Here is a 12780-nt window from a genome sequence, read left to right as displayed (position 1 = left end):
AATAGGACATAATTAGTTGTATTCAAAATTGGTCGAACAATTCTGTCATGTAAAATTTTAAAAGGCAATATAGTACATCTTCAGGAGATAACAATATACACCAAAGGAAATCTTGATATGCCGTTCGTATTGTGGATGCTAGGGGTGCTGTTGCCCCGTGAAACCCCACAGACAGATGTCCAGGACACACTTGTAAAAGCACCAAGAAGAATTTTAATATTTCTCTTCAATAAAGTGCACAAAGCACCGCACACTCCACAATTCTCCAATACTCAATAATAATAATCCTCTTTAATAAAATCCCTTTGTGCGTCCAGGTGTCCGTGTGTGTGTGTCTTCTGGTGAAGTGCGCATGCGCGGGGCTTCTGGTGAAGTGCGCATGCGCGGGGCACAGTGCGATGCGCGATATTACTGTCAGAGAAAGTTAGAGGCGTTTTACGGAAATACAAACTAGTATTACTGCGAGAGGAAATTAAAGGCACACAATACAGTGATGCATATTACAGCCACATACAAGCCAGTATTACTGTCAGAGGAGATTAAAGGCATATTACCGACGCGCACGCCTGTATTACCGCCAGAGAAAATTAAAGGTATATTACAGACGTACAAGCCAGCGGACGTACAAGACAGTATTACTGTCACAGAAAATTAAAGACACACAATACACGGCGGCAGCCCACGAAGAACGGTCAGCTCAGCAAGTAAACATCAACAAAAGAAAGGCTGAAAGAAAGAAAAATACGACCAACAAAAAGAATGAGGTCAAAGTCCCTTGCCATTTAATATAGACTGTTCCTACTAATGTTTATGCACTACTGTTCTAGCACCCGTTATTGTAATGGGCTAAATGACTAGCCATACAATAAATCAATAACAATCCTCCACTCCCAGCAGCTTCATTACCCAAGCACCCAACTCCGGCTCTCTTGCTGGGTCTCTAATAGTCCTTTTTATATTCCTTGACCCGGAATTGCTCCTTCCCTTTTTCCGGGTCAAATGCCACATCATCAGTCCTCAAATATCCCGGAAGTACTGTGGGCTTCCATCCTCGTGACTCTGAAGTACTTCCGGGTTGTATGAAAAATAAGAGTCCCCAGGTCCTTTAGGAGCTCCCCCTGGCGGCACCCACAGCACCCAACAGTGCTGAGAAAATGGACTCCACATCCCATGATGCCCTGCGGGAATCCGGGGTACTTTTACCGTCCAGGGGATCTACCACCTAGCGTCCTGGGGGAGGCAGTATCCTAAAAAGGCTGCCCTTCTCCATTCCTCCCTTCCTGGGACCTCCCGACCGGATTGAGCTGCCTGCCGTCTATGACAGTATTAAAATGTTTACAGTTTCCCGTTAGAATAGCTTTTGCTATGACAATTAACAAATCACAGGGACAAACATTCGAAAAAGTCGTTTTATTTATTAGAGAGAAAGAAACGATATTCACTCATCGCAGTTATACGTTGCGTTGTCATGATGTAACTCCAAACACGGAATCAAAATTCAATGCGATATTGACAAAAAGTTAATTCCAAATATTGTTTTTACTGAAGTTTTACAGTAAAAGTGAAAGTTTAAAAAGTATTTGCGTATTAATTTCAAAGCCAAACAGAACAAAAACGTATAATGCAACGAATACCTCTAACGCAACATGAAACATAATTTTCTTTCAATTTATTATGTTTTGCTGTTTTTTACTATGGTTAATTACCGTATATACTCGCGGATAAGTTCTCCCACTAAGTCAGGACTTGATTTTACTGTATAATTTCTGGTATTTTATAATGTCGGTCGTATACCTTATGTACTCGCGGATAAGTATAAGTCGATTGCGGAAATCTCACCCTATTTGGTCTAAGAGATTATGATATGCTAACGCCCACCTGAGAGAGTAACCACAGAGCACACGGCCTTTTTTTTCTATTTGGGTGCGGCAATGCACTGTATCAGCACATACTCCTAACCTCTCTCTCTCTATTGTGCCTATGTGACTACACGGTAATACCTGAACTATTCCGAAGCAACGTTTGCACTGATTTGTGTTTTTTGTATCTCACACCCTCATACATCTTTATCGTAAGAGCATCCCTTATCTACGATGGAGCGTTCAATTTGGTTTTAAATTAAAAGTCGTTGAAGTGGCAAAAGAAATTGGCAACAATGCTGCTGCAACAAACTTTGATGCACCTGAGAAACTGATGCGAGATTGGAGGAGGCAAGAAGAAAAAAAAAAAAATTAAGTGTCGCATTTTTGAACTGGCGTATAAGTCGGGGTCTGATTTTATAATCGAGAATTCAGGTTTCAAGACCCGACTTATAAGTGAGTATATATGGTATGTATATATAGTACATTTGTCCTGACACTTTTCCCATTCCTAGAAAACTTTTGTGTAGTCCTGTTTTGTTACCGTTTCTAGGGCCCCCTAAGATTTTCCCCATTCTTATCAATACATTGAATAAGTGAAAAAGTGAACACATGTTTTTATAAAGTTTTGCAGATTTCTTAAAAGCTAAAAAACTTAAATCTTTCATTTCTTTAAGTATTCAGACCCTTTGCTGTGACACTCCAGTCTCCTGTTTGCTTTAGTTCCTAGAGATGTGTCTTGTGGGGTCCACCTGTGACAAACTGAATTGGTTGGACATTGTTTAGAAAGGCAAACATGTACCTGTGTATAGAAGGTCCCGCAATTTACATAGCATGTCAGAATAAAAACCAAGCAATGAAGTTCAAGAAACCCTTTATAGATCTGAAATTGTGATCAGGCATAAGTGAGGGCAATGGGATCAAACTGTTTCTAAAGCTTTGAGTGTTCCCTGGAGCACAGTGCCAAACCGAATAACCAGACAAGTAATTTGGAAGTCTTGGACTTCATATTTTATTTTTTTGTCCTAAAACATTGTGTGGGCGGCATGGTGGCTCAGTTGGCAGCACTGCTGCTTCGCAGTGAGGAGACCCGGGTTCGCTTCCCAGGTCCTCCCTGCGTGGAGTTTGCATGTTCTCCCCGTGTCTGCATGGGTTTCCTACTGGTACTCTGGTTTCCTCCCACAGTCCAAAGACATGCAGGTTAGGTGAATTGGCGATCCTAAATTGTCCCTAGTGTGTGCTTGGTGTGGGTGTGTGTGCGCGCACCCTGCGGTGGGCTGGCGCCCTGCCCGGGGTTTGTTTCCTGCCTTGCGCCCTGTGTTGGCTGGGATTGGCTCCAGCAGACCCCTGTGACCTTCTCGTTAGGATATAGTGGTTTGGATAATGGATGGATTGAATATCATGTTTTGTGAGACCTTCTATACATGTACTCATGTACCTTTATAAACAATGTCCAATCAATTCAGTTTTTCACAGGCAAACTCCAGTAAAGTTCTAGACACATCTTAAGGAGAATGAAAGCAAACTGAAGGCACCGAGAACAATTTGGAGAGCCACAGCAAAGGGTCTGAATGCTAATATAGATAGATAGATAGATAGATAGATAGATAGATAGATAGATAGATAGATAGATAGATAGATAGATAGATAGATAGATAATTTATTGATCCTAGGGGGAAATTAACAATTTCAAAAATATAAAATTAAAATATTAAAATACAAAATATGAATGAGAGATTTCAGTTTTGACCTTTAATGAATTTGCAAATCTTTTGAGAAACACAGTTTCACTTATGTATGGGTTATTGAGTGTAGATTAATTGACAAAAATGCCAAATGTATCCATTTAAAATGAAATGTACAGCACATTTATATATATATAAATGGGGGTTTTCTCTTTCAGGTGAGTCAGCATAAAAACTGAAGTTTCAAAGTGTACAGAAGTAATTCATATGAACACAATAAATTAAAATGGTTTGCCCATAGGTGTCACTCTTGTACCTTAAAAAAGAAACAGACCAAATCAATGAAACTTTAAATCCCACATTGTTAATCTAATGAAATGTGGTTTACAGTACTTTGAGTGTAACATTTTATAACAGTAATTAGGATGACATCTCTTACAATGATGAAATGGAGAATAGATTGCATACAGGTATCAGTGTTCTCTGTTATGATTATGCTGATAAATACAAACAGCATTGATATCAGACCTCTAATTCCAAGGCTGCCTGCTTGGTCATCATGGTGTAACACTAAATGAATTATCTGACCGTTTTGTACTCCAATTATAAAAGAAAAAATGTGGAAACTCAAATATATCCTGATAATGTAAGTCACCTTAGGTGAAGGGGCCTGCTAAATACAGTATGTACAGTACATATAGTAATGTTATGAATAATCCAGTTCAGGAATGTGGAGGTCAGAGCCTATCCTAGCAGCACTGGACACAGAGTCACGGATGAGGGGGCCATCCATCAGAGTGCACACTCATGCAGTGGGCAGCTGGAATTGCCATCTAATCTAAACTGCACATGTTTGGGGATGTGGGAGGAAAACCAGAGCATTAGGAAGGAATCCCATACAGACAGAGGCTGACCGAATACCATGCAAATAATCGCTGGATGTGTAATTCGAATCTAGGATGCTGGATGTCTAATATCCACACTGCCTGTATTCATTTGCATAATCATAGCAGAGAACTGGAATTGGAATACTGCTGCCTGTGCGGTATAAGATATGTCAACCTAATTACTGTTGTAAAATGTTAAATTCAAAGTACTGTAAATCATATTTCATTACATTTAAAAGTGCATATTGGATATTTTATTTGTTGGGTCTTTTTGTTTTTTAAGTACAAGAATGACGTCTATGGTAGGAACCAAGTCTGCAGTAGGGTGCCCTGAAATACCCATCCACATTTATCGATATGAGCCGAATTTGGATTTACTATTAAATAGATATATAAAGTATGATACAGATAGGCACATATTAAACTTAATACTGTATAAGATCAGTAGAAAGTTAGAGAAATAGTTATAAAACATGCCATGTAATTGAGAGATAAATATGAAATGCACTATATCAGGGTTTCTTAAACTATGGGTTGTGACCCTAATGCTGTTCAGGCAAGAGTCACTGTTGTATTTAATGAAAACAGGTCACAGTGCGTCGCTGCTGGTTGATTAAACAATCGCTGGCGATTCTACCAATTCTCCAAGGTGGATTCCACCCCGCCACTTTGACGAACAATTGGTGGTGATTCAGCAATGTGGACATGGGCATTTCAATTCAATTCACTGAATTGAATTTTTTCAAACTACCCGTTTAAGTGAATCGATTCTTTTGATTAATTTGATTAATTTTATGGGATAGCTTATACTGTAGATCACAAATATTTAATTTAATATTTCATACATTAGTTTCATATGTGTGTATATAAAAAGATAATTAATGCTATTGCTTGTTAAACTAGTTTTAATTATCTATAAATATATTATTAATTAATATAATATATATTTAATTAATATAAATATATATTTAACATGATCATTCATTTGCTGTTGTCCTGTTTCCACACATATGATAACACATTTAACATGCATAATTAAAATAAGACATTACATTACAGAATCACAAGTGAATGAGAACTGTGCAACATTTACTGATTTGAATCAAATGGAAGAGAATTGTTAGATGATTCTCGTTTACTGACTTCACAAATAAAATGAATGAGAATCACTAAAATGATTCTCAGATACTGACTCATTCACAAATCATATGAACAAGAATCATTAGACTCATTCTCTGGTACTGACTCCTTCACAAATCAACTGATTGAGAATTGTCAGGTGATTCTCGTTTACTGACTCGTTCATAAATTAAATGAATAAGAATTGTTCGATTCTCAGGTACTGACTTGTTCATGAATCAAATAGCAAGAATTGTTAGACTGATTCCTGGCTACTGATTCCTTCACAAATCAAATGAATGAGAATCGTTAGATGAGAATCGCAAAAATGATTCTCGGATACTGACTCGTTCATTAATCAAATCAACGAGAATCGTTATACTGATTCTCAGATACTGACTTGTTCACGAATCAAATGATGAGACTCATTCTTGGGTACTGACTTCTTCAGATATTAAATGAATGAGAATCGTTAGATGATTCTCATTTATTGACTCATTCACAATTCAGATAAATGAAAATCGCAATAATGATTCTTGGATACTGACTTGTTCATGAATCAAATGAATGACAATCATTAGACTAATTCTCGGGTACTGACTTGTTCATGAATCAAATAATTCGAGACTCACGAGTCAGGTGGCTGTTGCACATGCGCTATATACATCCACCAGTGGGCAGTGACAGTGAAACAGAAGACAATGACAGGTAGTCATTTTGAGCTCCACTGAACCGATCTGTTCATGCTCACAAATCGATTCATATGATTCACTGAAAATAGTCGTTCAAAAAGAAATTAATGTTCACAAATCGCCCATCACTAGATCAGTGGTGATTCTCCAAGGGTGACACTTCCCCCTCCCCCAGAAAATTGTCAGGACACTTAACAAGGAATGGGTCTTAAGGACACTAAGAAGGGTAAGATTGGGTTGTGACAAAAAATATTTAAGAAGCCCTGTACTATGTAATATAGAATGCCTATAAAAATATCCCCCCCCCACCCCCTCGGTAGTTTTCATGTTGTTTTTATTATACCATTGAATACCAGTGGATTTAATTTGGCTTTTTGACACTGTCCAACAGGAAAAGATTCTTTGATATCAAAGTGAAAAAAAGATCTTTGCAAAGTGGTCCAAATTACAAAACACAAAATAATTGATCTCACAAGTATTCACCCCCTTCAGTATGACAGCCCTAAATCCTCACTGGTTGAGCCAATTGGTTTTAGAAGTGACAGAATTAGTTCAGTGGAGATCACTTGTCTGGGGTTTCATTTGATTGTAGTCTAAATGCACCTGAAGGTCAAGCTTGTGGGAAGTCAGTATGGTGGCCTAACCTAAGCAATAAAGATTAAGAACACAACAAGCAACTCAGTGAAAAGCACAAGTCAAAATGGAGACAGTAAAATATCCAAGTTGTTCAATATTATGTTAAATTAATCATGAGGAAATGGAAAGTGTATGACAGAGCTGGAAATCTGCCCAGTGTAGGCCATCAGTGAAAAACCGAAGGAAATGAGTGAGGGAGACCACCAAAAGACCTCTGAGAACTTTGGAGAAGTTATAAGTTAGAGTCGAGCACATTTAAGAGACTGTGCAGACAATGTTCTCCGAGTGTTTTTACCAATTGCAGCTTTATGTCAGAGTAGAAAAGAGAAAAAAACATATGGGACATCTTAGCAGAAGGGACATGGAAGACTTTGAAGTCAGCTAGAAGAAGATTCTATGGTTTGATGAGGCCAAAATTTAGCTGTTTGGCCATTAGACTGAATGTCGTATTTGTTGTTATTCCTTACACTGCAAATTACCAAAAACACACCATCCCCACTGTGAGACATGGTGGTGGCAGCAATCAGATTGCAATCTCTGCAGCAGGTCCAAGAAGGGTTGTAATCGTAAAATGAATACAGCAAAATACCTGAAAATCTTGATGGAAAACCTGGTGGACTCTGCAAGAAACCTGTGCCTTGGGAGAAAATTTGTTTTCCACCAAGACATCGAGGGAAAGCTGGACAGGAATGGCTTCAAAACAATGTTAATGTCTTGGAGTGGCCAAGTCAGAGTCCAGTTCTCAATTAAGACGTTGTGGCTGCAGTTGAAAAAGTTTGTTCGCTCATGATCAACATAATAATAATAATAATAATAATAATAATAATAATAATAATAATTATTATTATTATTATTATTTGCATTTATATAGCACTTTTCTCACTACTCAAAGCACTCAGCAATTGCAGGTTAGGGGCCTTGCTCAAGAGCCCAACAGAGCGGAGTCCTTTTTTGGCATTTGCGGGATTCGAAACCAGTAACCTTCCAATTGGCAATGCAGATCCCTAGCCTCAGAGCCACCACGACACCTAATAGAGCTTAAGGAGTTTTACAAAATAGAAAATGGAGAAATGTCAGAGCTGATAGATAAAGAGAAACCTGTGCGTAGACTCAAGGTTGTCGCGTCTGCCAAAGGTGAATTATTTTGTGTTAAGAGGCCTCATAGGTCTCTATGTGGATGGTCTGCAGTGGTAGCAACTTGGGTATTTTCTTGTTTCCATTTCTTGACTTGTGCTTTCCAATCTTCTTTTCATGGACTGGCTTGGAGTGTTCCTTCAAAGTGTAGGTTAGCTCACCATACTGGCTTATCACAAGTTGGATGTTCCAGATACAATCAACTGAAACCTCAGACAGGTGATCTCCATTGCACCAATTCTGGGACCAAAACCAACTGACTGCACCTTTGAGGATTTAGAGATGTCACATATCTTCTGCAATCCATTATTTTATGTTTTATATTTTCTAATTAATTTAGACCACATTGTCACTTTGATATTAAAGAATCCTTTTCCATTGATCAATGTCAAAAAAGCTAAACTAAATCCACTGAGATTCAACATTGTATAATAATATTTTTATATGACTACTGTAGTTATGAATGGCATTACATGTACAGTAGATGAGATAGAAAATTCTCAAGCAGTACAGTGACACAGGAAATCTTAACAATTTATGATAGACAGGTGACTTTGTAGCAAGCCAAAATGCACAAAATAACACCATTGGTGCCAAAAAAGTATTAAAAATGGATTCTTCATCATCGCCATTTTATTTTCACAATTATCATTCCACTTATTTTGATGACAGCTACAGTAGAAACACACTGAGTAAAGCCAATCAGGCTTTCCTGTCCACAGCAGCTTCTTCTAGCACCTCCTGGAGAATTCCTAGATGCTTCCAGGTTGGCTGAGTAATCAAATCTCTTAAGCATGTCCTGGTCAGGGTCATTGGGGTGGTCAGAGCCTAACCAGGCAGCACTGGCCTCAGTGCAGAAACCAGTCTTGGACAACATGCATACCCCCACTGGATCAGTACAAAATTGCCACTTAACTTAACAAAACATAATTTCAAAATAGGTTGAAAACTGGAGTATATGGAGAAAAACTCATAGAGATAATGGGAGAGTGGGCAAGCAGCTGGGTATGGGCTATGAACCCAGGACACTGGATCTGTGAATAGACCATTGTACCAGTACGAATTATTCAGCAGATATGTTTGAAGAAACACTATGGGGGCTCCTTTATACCTATAGCAGTACTGTACATCTTATTAATGCCTCACTGGGACTGGGACTGCTCTTCTCACCTTTAGCCAAGTCAGAAGTTTTCTTTGTGTTTAGTCTTTCTGATGTGTATTTGATAGAGTTGTTGTTTGTCATAGTGTTTGTGTACTTACTGAGCTTTGGTAAAAAGCCAAATTTCCACCTGGGGACAAGTAAAGTGCAATCTATCTATCTATCTATCTATCTATCTATCTATCTATCTATCTATCTATCTATCTATCTATCTATCTATCTATCTATCTATCTATGTGATATATCTTAGATAGAGGTCTTACATACCTATCTATCTAGATATTTAATATGTAGTGCCTTTCATATCTGTCCATCTGTCTGTGTATCTGTCAGTCTGTCTACTAAATAATGCATTTCATATCTATCTATCTATCTATCTATCTATCTATCTATCTATCTATCTATCTATCTATGTGCATAATATATAGTGCCTTTCGTACCTGTCTAGCTGGATATATAATATGTAGTGCCTTTCATAACTATATAATATATAATGCCTTTCATATACGTCTATCTAGATGTCTAATGTATAGTACCTTTCATATCTATTGATCTAGCTATCTAATATATAGTACTTTTTATCCCTATCTATCTGTCTAACATATACATAGTAACTTTATGCTTGTCTATCTACTGTATGTATATACAGTATCAATCTAATGTCTAGTGTCTTCTACTGTATATCTATTAGTCTGTCTAATATATATTGCCTTTCCTACCTGCCTATATATCACATAGATAATGTCTTCATATCTATCAATCTATCTAATATATAGTGCCTTTCATATCTATCAGTGTGCTCTAGTAGTTAAGGCTTTGGATTTAAAACCCAAAGGTTGTGGGTTCAAATCCTGTGATCCTGAGCAAGTCACTTGACCTGTCTGTGCTCTATCTGGAAAAGCAAAAGAAATGTAACCAATTGTATCATAAATGTTGTAAGTCACCTTGGATTAAGGCATCAGCCAAATAAGTAAATGTAAATATATCTGTTTATTTATCTAATAATAAATAATCTAACCTTTCATATCTATTTATCTATCTACCTATTCCTCTAATATATAGTGCCTTTCATGTCTTTATCTATCTGAGATGTAGTGCCTTTCATACTTATCCATCTATCTAGCTATCTAATACATAGTGACTTCCATACCTGTCTTTCTTGGTATGTCTTATATAGTGCCTTTCATATTTAGATAGCTAGCTAATGTATATCTGCATTTCCTACCTGTCCTATCTATCTGTCTTTATCTAAAATATAGTTCCTTTTCTAGCTATCTATGTATCTATCTATCATATACTGCCTTTCCCATCTATCTTTCTATTTATGCTGCCCCAGGCAAACTTTATCTTGTCATAATTGCGATAATGTAATACATTTAACGTTTTTTGTATATATTTTGCTCATGTAATGTATTGCTGAGGTGTTATAGACGTGCCATCAGAGTAAAGCTCCCTCAGAAGTAGTAAATACCAAAGCTCCCCACCTCCCACGCCAAGCTCGTGCTTGTGGCGGCAAGAGTAGCGCATTGTAAGTGACGCATGCGCAGAACGTTTGTAATGGATGCGCGTGACTGGGCCGGAGAGAGAGAGAGAGAGAGAGTGAGGGAGGGAGGCCGGAGCGTGTCAGTGTCAGAGAGTCTCGACCGTCACCGGAGAAAAGAAAGGGGGAAACAGAGCTGGCAGTTCTGTCCAGCAGCGAGTGTCAATTTGAAGGAGGGTGTAATGAAGTGGGGGAAAGAGGAATAAAACACTTTACCGGCTTAAAACGTCGATGTTTCAGAGGGTAGTACGGAACTGAGTCCCGGGAGGAGAGAGAAAAGACTAAAACGGCGAGAATTGAGAGCGTAGCTTTGCCTTCAGCAGCCTGACTGGATTAACAAAAAAAGTCGACTACGCAGATTGAAAACTCAGTCGGGAGTGGGGGTGGGGGCTAGGAGTCTAAATTGGCATTCTCCTTCTCCTGTTTGCCCTTTTTAATGATTTAAATATCCACTCTCTTTTCTGTCCTTTGATAACCCCCCTCCTTGGAAAAGGATGCCAGATCAGATCTCGGTGTCCGAGTTTCTATCCGAGACTACGGAGGATTACAACTCGCCGACCACCTCAAGCTTCACCACTCGGCTGCAGAGCTGCAGGAATACCATTAACGTGCTGGAAGAGGTAAGCAAGAAAAAAAGGAGGGCCTCGACTGCGCCTTGCTCAGCATCCCGGGAGGAGGAGGGAGTGATGGGGTTTGGGAGACACCACGGAGTGCCAGCCGACCGGCCGCACGGCATCTGTCTTACGGGCTGCTGTTGCGGGATGCATGAATGGATGGATCTGGGCGCCTCTCGTGGGATGTACACTTGATTTGTTATGCAATTCTGCACCACTGGGCACGAGCTGCGCGATGTGAGACCACACGTGTGCAGCTGGGAAAGCCGTTTCCTTTTCATTTGCAAATGCGGCGGTTGCTTTGCGAAGGTCGCGTGTTGAAGGCAGCAAGGAAATGCTGCGCATCTCTCGGGCACGGTGGGCCTAGCGGTGTGCCCAAATGTCCGATCTGTGCATGTTACTGTTGTGTAAAGTGTGGACGAAATGGACTTCCCACCTTTAACGTGCATAGGCTTTTTATTTTGGCGTTGCCGGGGTTGTTTATGTTTCGTTTACAGTTGACCGGGTTAGATTGCGTCCTTTGGGTGGCACCATGGCATCCGATCGGTAATTTCCTTCAGTGTTGAATTCGGGCAAGCACGAGGCACACATTCTTTCAGCGTTAAAATCTATTTATTATACTGTTGTAACTTGATCAGCATCCTGCAGACCGACAGCGGAAGCAACAAAGAATTACCTTGTCCCTCTCTAGTAACATCCAGCGGCTTTTAAATCCGTGAGCTGCCTTCTCGTCGCTGAAGCACTTTGTGTTAACTGAAGTCGTCTACTCGTGATTTCCTTTTGTCGATCAATAACAATGGACTCTGGAGAGTTGCTGACAGTTGGTGTGTGCAGTTTTGAGATGGCTTGTTACCCCAGAGAAAATCAGAAAGGTCAAAGCTTCAGAGTTTCAGAATGGACTGGTGAAAAAATGGATGTTTGCCTGCATTTGCCTGATTTGTATCTGTTCAAGTTATCAAATGTTTTTTTCCAGTGTAGGGTATTTTATTTAGATTTACAACAATTTGCTTAGACACTTTTATCCAAAGCAACTTATAAAAGAGAGGCTCAGTGTAATCGAGTAAACATCAGTCTGGGGGACTGTTTGGAAACAACTGTTACAGGGCAAGGTCCTAAATTGATCATCACATGTGGAAGAACTTGGAACAGAATAGAACCGTGTTACAATTCATAGATTTTAAAAATGTAATATTGACTAATACAGAAATTCACAGAACAAGAGTCTCGAAACGCATCTTAAACACATTCAGGGGAGTCAGAATTTTGAATGGAGGTGAGCAGCTTGTTCCACCTGCCAGGACATGGAAAAAGATCTGGACTGAGATTTGAAACCACACAGAAGTGACATCACTCGGCAGACATGAGTGGTCAAGAAGGAGCACAAGACCTTAGAAGTGTCTCCTTATACAGTATGTACAATAGGTGCTGACTCATTGACTACTTTGTAGGCAAGCA

The 12780-nt window shown here is 39.2% G+C and overlaps 1 protein-coding gene across 1 annotated transcript in view; it reads left to right on the top strand.

The window, feature by feature from the left end:
• LOC114653844 (arf-GAP with SH3 domain, ANK repeat and PH domain-containing protein 1-like) overlaps positions 1 to 12780 on the top strand; it is a 354271-nt gene that overhangs the window by 7125 nt on the left and 334366 nt on the right. The window contains 1 exon segment of the mRNA XM_028804406.2: positions 11205 to 11331. Within this exon segment, the coding sequence (XP_028660239.2) occupies positions 11205 to 11331 (127 nt within the window).

The sequence above is a fragment of the Erpetoichthys calabaricus genome, chromosome 6 (assembly GCF_900747795.2).
Source record: "Erpetoichthys calabaricus chromosome 6, fErpCal1.3, whole genome shotgun sequence".
Classification (NCBI taxonomy): Eukaryota; Metazoa; Chordata; class Cladistia; order Polypteriformes; family Polypteridae; genus Erpetoichthys; species Erpetoichthys calabaricus.
This window is presented reverse-complemented; position numbering and strand designations above follow the sequence as displayed.